The 6,945-nt window shown below is 36.1% G+C and overlaps 1 protein-coding gene across 1 annotated transcript; it reads right to left on the reverse strand.

The window, feature by feature from the left end:
* Positions 1 to 1,664: 1,664 nt before the first annotated feature.
* Positions 1,665 to 5,071, reverse strand: LOC113358166 (phospholipase A1 PLIP2, chloroplastic-like). Its single transcript, XM_026601697.1, has 5 exons — positions 4,217 to 5,071; positions 3,419 to 3,913; positions 3,239 to 3,298; positions 2,742 to 3,158; positions 1,665 to 2,640 (listed from the first exon to the last, which is right to left on the reverse strand). Exons 1-5 carry the CDS (start codon positions 4,841 to 4,843, stop codon positions 2,071 to 2,073), a joined length of 2,169 nt encoding a protein of 722 aa, XP_026457482.1. The 5' UTR covers positions 4,844 to 5,071; the 3' UTR covers positions 1,665 to 2,070.
* Between the last annotated feature and the right edge of the window lie 1,874 nt (positions 5,072 to 6,945).

Here is a 6,945-nt window from a genome sequence, read left to right on the forward strand (position 1 = left end):
TACCCACTTTTTACTCTTTTCTCCGGAATCGGTTTTTACCCTACTACACTATCACAATCGGTGGATAATGAACATCAAGAAACTACAAATTGTAAAACTGGATAAATTTGAAGTTTCATTAGTTTTGAAAAAATTGAATTTGGGGGCACTAACACAATCAGTAGATAATGAACATCACTAAACTACCGATTGTAAAAGTAGAGAAATTCGAAGTTTCATTTGTTTTGAAAAAATTGAATATCGGGTTACTATCACAATCCGTAGATAATGAACATCACCAAACTACTGATTGTGAAAGTAGAGAAATTCGAAATTCCATATTCTGAAAAAATTAGAATTTGGGACGACTATCACAATCGGTAGATAATGAACATCACAAAACTACCGATTGTATAATCGGTAGATAATGAACATCACTAAACTACCGATTGTGAAAGTAGAGAAATTTTGAAAAAAATAGAATTTAAGGCGACTATCACAATCAGTAGATAATAAAAATCACGAGACTACGGATTGTACAATCGGTAATAATGAACATCACTAAACTATCGATTGTGAAAGTGGAGAAATTCGAAATTTCATTAGTTTTATAAAAACACTATAATTTGGGGCGACTATCACAATCGGTAGATAATGAACATCATGAGACTACCGATTGTACATTCGGTAGATAATGAACATCACTAAACTATCGATTGTAAAAATAGAGAAATTCAAAATTTTATTAGTTTTGAAAAAATTAAATTTGGGGCGACTATCACAATGGTAGATAATGAACATCACGAGGCTACCGATTGTACAATCGGTAGATAATGAACATGACTAAACTACCGATTGTGCATAATCGGTAGATATAGTACTTTGTTATCTACCGATTCTCGGACGTTAAAGGTGTAGAATATATTTAATCGTCTCTCTAACCGTTAGAGAACCTTTAAAAGATATTCTTCTTGATGTTTCCCACCTTCTTCTTCTTCTCCAAAATCTTAAATCTCAGCAACTCAACTATATAACCTATAACCACCAATTAACACTAATTAAGTCAACGGTAGATAAGCTATTACGACAAATGTGTGGATAAATGATCGGCTCAATTTACTTCTTAGTGACCCTATTTTGTTTTATTAATCGCCCCTAAATTTTTTGGGTCACCCCGAAAAATGTCAGGATAAGAAAGGCTGAAAGCCCAGAAGGACAATTTTGCAAAGCACGCTATTACGACTTATTCCTGAATATTTTCAGTTTGCCAAATCGCTGTTGGGCGAACTAATAAAATAATATATTAATATTGAACATTGATTATAAGAGCAATGTATTAGTACATGTTCACAGGGTTCCCATTGGTTACAGGTCCTCTGAGAGTTACCATCCAACAACTCTTATTTTCTTCTTATTCTGATTCTTTAAGATCAGAGAATCTGTAATTCCAATTTCTCCAATACAGTGTTTCAGTGATTTTCTGTTGCTATACAGATCCAAGAGACACAAGCACAGTGTTTCGTTGCTCTTGGACGCAACATTACAGAGGATCATTATACCTTTTAAATTCCTCAAAACTGAAAGTGTTCTGCTAACATTAGAAGCTGGAAAAAAAAAGGTGTAAATTAAAACAACTGGACAATCCTAAAATGGAGCAAGCTATATTTGGTTGCGCATCTTACAAGGTGAAATGAACACATTTTCTTTTAATCACTGCTTCTCCTTTATACAGGACTTACAATCTGAACTTACAATCTCTTAGGGTTCAGTAGTACAGTCTCCAAATCTTAAAACGATTACAATAGCATACAGATTTATGCCGAGTAGTTACGACGGATCTGAAACATTTAAAAGAAAGTAATTTGCCATTTCCCCATCATAAAGGGTGTTTTTCTTTCCTAGACTACTTTTCTTTCTATACAGTAGTTTGACGTTTTCCAAACCTCAAACTTGGAGGTATGTGTAACTAGTTAAACTAAGGAATAAAAGAATCACCAGCTCATCTTCCAGGCAGGTGGTCTAGTTTGCCCGTAGAGCTTCCCACTACATGTCTTTTGCATACCACAAGAACAAAATACGACCTCCAGATTTTCAGCAGAAATATACAACGGCATAAGTCAATAAACGAGCAGGGAATAAGAGCACGACAAGCAGGTGTATGTTTTGTGATGCAACAAATCTACTTAGCCTTTTCAATGACTCTCTTCCAGTTCTGAAGATGACTGAAAACCGTACTTGGTGATTAGAGAAATTGCTCTGTGCCACCTCTCCACTCTCAAAGATTCCTTCGTGGTTACCTGATGGTGCAATCAGTGTCCACCAAGATTGGCGACGGCGCTCCCTCCTGGATTTTCTTAATTGGTTTAGTTCTTGTCGAATTACATTGCGCACTGACCCTAGGTAGGAGTTCATGTCATGGTCTCTGTAAATAGCACCGTCAGAACCATATGCAGATCGATCACTGAGGATCTCAAGTGGATGCGGCGAATTTATGAATACGTTTTTTGCTGCCTGGAGTTGCTTTTCTGAATCTTTAGAATCTAATAAGGGACAGCTCAAAAGGTATAAGCCGCTCCCAGATGGGAGAAGATGATGGTGTGGGGAGTGTTTCTCATCTGGTTGTAGGATTAATATCTCACCCATTGGCGCATATAGTAATTTCTAAAAAATAAGTAAAATGTTAGCAACCTATACTGGTTTAAAAATCATCAATCATATTGCTGCTTGTTTAAAGGCAAGGGTGGAGAGAGAGAGACTTATACCTGGTTCGTGAGACAGGGATGATTTCGAAAGTTGCGATTGACAGCTTTGAGAAGCTTAACCACATGATCAGGGTAACTGCATGAGAAGGCTCGCGGTACTATGTCTCTGTGTAAGGTAATGGCTTGGAGATGACTCCGAGGCAATCCCAACCTACGGAGAAGCTGGTCACCTCCACACATAATTGATGGTGCACCAAAGGTTATAACAGGAAGTAAAGATGAAAGCGGCACTTCACCACGTAACAGTAACATGATATTTATAAGCAGCGACAAGCTTCCCCCAAGAGAGTGACCAGTGAAACGAAAAGTTGCAGAGTCACCACAAGTCTTCAGATGGGCACGGACTTCTGGCAACATCTGCTCATAGATCCCTTTTGCAGCCTCATAGATACCTCTATGCACTAATACATCTAATCCCTGAATGAGAAAGAGTGAAATTTACTCTGGCAGGCTAAAGAGGAAATGAAATAGATTTGGCAAGTACACTGTAAAGTTACCTCAAACTGAACAGGCTCAAATAGTAGATTTGCTTGCCAAGAAGCCAGGGACTCGGAACCCTGAACAACAAGACATTCAATACCATATGTTAGGTGATCATCATACGCATCAGAGGTACCTAAATTTTGTAATCAGCCCATACATATGATATAATTTTGACTTCGTGAGTATATTTTTACCTGAATTACGAAAAATCTTGTCCCACTCTGATCGTCGTCACATACGAACCATTCGCATGGTGATGTATGTAGTGAACTCAAGTCCTTTGCTACAGCTTGTTTCATTTCCTCTTTCGCAGCAACTACTGCTGTCAAAGAATTAGTCGTGGCTACAAAAGAAGCAACTTCTGCACTTGTTAATTCAGCTTCTTCGTCAGTTTCATTGCTTCCTTCAGATTGCTCCTCCTTTGTCTCCGATTTAGAGGATTTAAACGGAATACGAGATTGCAGATAGGAAGCAGCAGAAGCAGCAATATGATAAGCAATAGATGGGCTTACCCTGTAGCCACTCTTCTGATTTTCATCCTCCTCCTCCTTTACCTTATTTTCTATTGTCTGTTCTGCATCTTGAACATCCACTGGATTTGGCTTTCCAATAGCTTCAATAGAATTTGCTTTAATCTCTACTGAAGAAGTAACGAAACGCAATCCTTGTCGTCTCAAGAGATTCTCTGGCTGACACAACAAAATTTTCTCCGTGAAACAACAACTAATGCAGAAACAACAGTAACTAGCAAATGTGTAAAGTTTCAAGCAGGGTAAGCAAATCTTATACAATGCAGATCACCAATCAGTGGCCATGCCTGGGTATATTGCGCTGCACCAATAGCGCAGGGAGAGCTAAAAGATATTTGCATATATACAATGCAGATCACCAACTAAATTTGAAGTGCTGATGATAATTTTCCCTAACTTAGTTTTGTTCAGATCAATATCAAAAGTTTGATGACAAAATAGACTATTTATCCAGAGAGGTACCTTAATTTTAGGTATAGAATACGCTAATTTCCCCAAATAGGACATCTGAGCGTATAATTTAGCTTCAGATAATGTAACTTTCCTTAGCAATTTCGAGAAGGAATCCCTATCAAACTCAACAATTTCATCACTACTTCCTTGACCAATTTCAGATCTTTCGTCTTCAGAACAAGGACAATCCCCAATTTCTTCATCATTTATAGATAAATCTTCATCCTTTTTGTACTCCTTTTCAGTTTTAGATCTCCATAAAGACCTAATTTGTAAAATCTTTAAAACCCAGTTTCCACGTTGCTCCTCTGTACGTATTGGTTCGTTTTCCCCTTCAATTTCTTCTTCTGCTTCTTCTTCTCTAATCAAATTAACTCCATTTTTATCATCCAGGTTTTCATGATCAGCTCCGTTTTCATTCCCTCCTCTTTCTCTGGTCCATAAAGACTTCAAGGGTTTTGTAAATAGAAACCCATTAGTGGTCGTAGAATCAGAAGAAATCGAAGAAGTAGAAGAAGAGGATGAACGGCCTAATGCACTAATGTGCGCCGCATGCGTTCGATTCTCTACACTTCCTACACCACCGAAGGAATGGATTCCATGAATCATCCCTGGTTTGAAACAGAGACCCTCCATTATTTCTTTCTTTCTTTCTTTCTTTCTTTCTTTCTTTCTTTCTTTCTTTCTTTCTTTCTTTCTTTCCTTTTCTCTCTCTAGATTTCTCCGTCCGTCTGAAAGAGATACAGAGAGAGTGATATTTTGAATGGAAATAGTTAACGTGCAGACAATAGGTATATGGATTTAACGTGCGCCACAATATTGGGAGAGGAGAACAAGGACGACGAAGAAGAAGGAGAAGTGAGAAGAAGGTGGTCGTGAGCATTTAAAACATGTACCTGTTATTTTGGCGAGTAGCGGTTGAGAAATTGAAACGGAACAGTTACCCCGAGAAAATGATTTTGCCTTGTTTAGTTGCCCGGCTAAATCGGGGTCTATGCCACTTAATTGGGACGTATGGATTTTTTCATCCATTCCATAAAAAATGATGAGGGGTGTAAAAGTTTGATGAAACTACCATTTTATCCTCTATCAAATATTTATACTACTAATTTGTCTCGTCAAATCCTAATCATAAAATTAAAAACTAAAATCAAAATCATAAAACTAAAATCATAAAATTTAAAAAGTAAAATCAAAATCATAAAACTAAAATCATAAAATTAAAAACTAAAATCAAAATCAAAATCAAATTCATTTCCATCTCCACTTCAACCGATTCTTCTTCTTTTCTTCTCAACTCAATCCTATAAACTAGGTTTTAGTAGCGTAAAATTGCTCAAAAAATTGAAAATCTTGAAATCAAAATTTTCCTGGTTTATCAGAATCGGTTAACGTTAATGTATATGTGATCCGATTACAAATAGAAACGGTTTATGTTCATGCCCACAAAGACCGATTGTCCTTGATATGTTTTCTGCTTCGAGAAATTTGAACCAGAATCGGATTACATTAGCACTTGTAAAAACCGATTGATGATGTATAGTGTTAGAATCGGATTTTATATGTGTGTCGAGTAAACCGATTGTTGTTCTCAATTTTTCTGTATCTTTTTTGTTAGAATCGGATTACATGAGCACTTTTATAAACCGATTCCTGTTGTGCAATGTCAGGAATCGGTTTTTATACATGTATCGTGTAAACCGATTCTGGTAACCCATTTTTTTCCGTTAATACTCGATGATAAAATGAGTATGATTTTTCAGTTAATACTCAGATGATAAAATGAGTATGAAATCATACTCGATTTCATTTCGATTACAAATGAAAATGAAAATAGTTCTGTATTCGAATTGAAAACGAGTATAACTTTATACTCGAATTGAAAATGAGTACAACTTCTTAAACGATCTGAAATCGAGGTTGAAGTCATACTCATTCTTAACTCGGGTATAAAAATGAATTTTAATTTTATTTGATGTTTAACAACACATAAGCTACAAATAATTTTTTTTTACCCACAATCGGTTTATGTTCATGTCCATATAAAGCGAATCGGGATAATCGGTTGATTTTCATATCCATATAAATCGATTCTGGTAGAAGCAAGTTTCAAAAACTCTATGTATGTTTTTGAGGTTACAATCGGTTGATACCAATGACAATATAAACCGATTCTGAGTTGGTGTTCTTCAAAAAAAATTTGAATTTTAAATTTTTTCATATTCAGATGATTCATTAACACAAGTTAATTTCACATCTAACACGAAATTTTATCACTAATTATCCACATTAACACTAATTAATCAGGGGTAATTTTGCCATTAAAAAATAATTGGTTAAGGGGTTTTTCATTTTACTTCAAAATGTCTCTTTTTTGTCACGTAGTGATAGGCCCAAATTAATTCCTATAGGCCCCAATTTAACCAGGTTTATTTGAAGTTTGAACATGTCCCGTCTTTTTTTTTCTTGGGCGATACAAAGTAGGGATGCCAATTCGCCCCATCCAAACTCATCCCAGTGGGTACCCGCCCCTATTGGGTAGGGTTTTCCCCGCATAAACGGGGATGAAATTAGGTATGGGTAATCTCCGAACTTAGTTATGCTGGGTAGGGATTTAAGGTCCCCACCCCATACCCGTCATTTACCTTTTATATATAGGATTTAGAATTTTATTAAAAGGTAATTATTATAAATTTTCTTTATTATTTCGTTCAATGTCCATAAAACTTTACCAATGA

This window comes from Papaver somniferum, chromosome 3 (assembly GCF_003573695.1).
Source record: "Papaver somniferum cultivar HN1 chromosome 3, ASM357369v1, whole genome shotgun sequence".
In the NCBI taxonomy this organism is placed as follows: Eukaryota; Viridiplantae; Streptophyta; class Magnoliopsida; order Ranunculales; family Papaveraceae; genus Papaver; species Papaver somniferum.

What these genes read in the sequence shown, in the direction of transcription:
- LOC113358166 (XM_026601697.1), bottom strand. Translation starts at nt 4,843, where the DNA reads ATGGAGGGTCTCTGTTTCAAACCAGGGATGATTCATGGAATCCATTCC. An exon ending in TTGAGCCTGTTCAGTTTGAG is followed by an intron (nt 3,159 to 3,238) that starts GTAACTTTACAG and finishes TTTCTCATTCAG; the next exon opens with GGATTAGATGTATTAGTGCA. An exon ending in ATCCCTGTCTCACGAACCAG is followed by an intron (nt 2,641 to 2,741) that starts GTATAAGTCTCT and finishes CTTATTTTTTAG; the next exon opens with AAATTACTATATGCGCCAAT.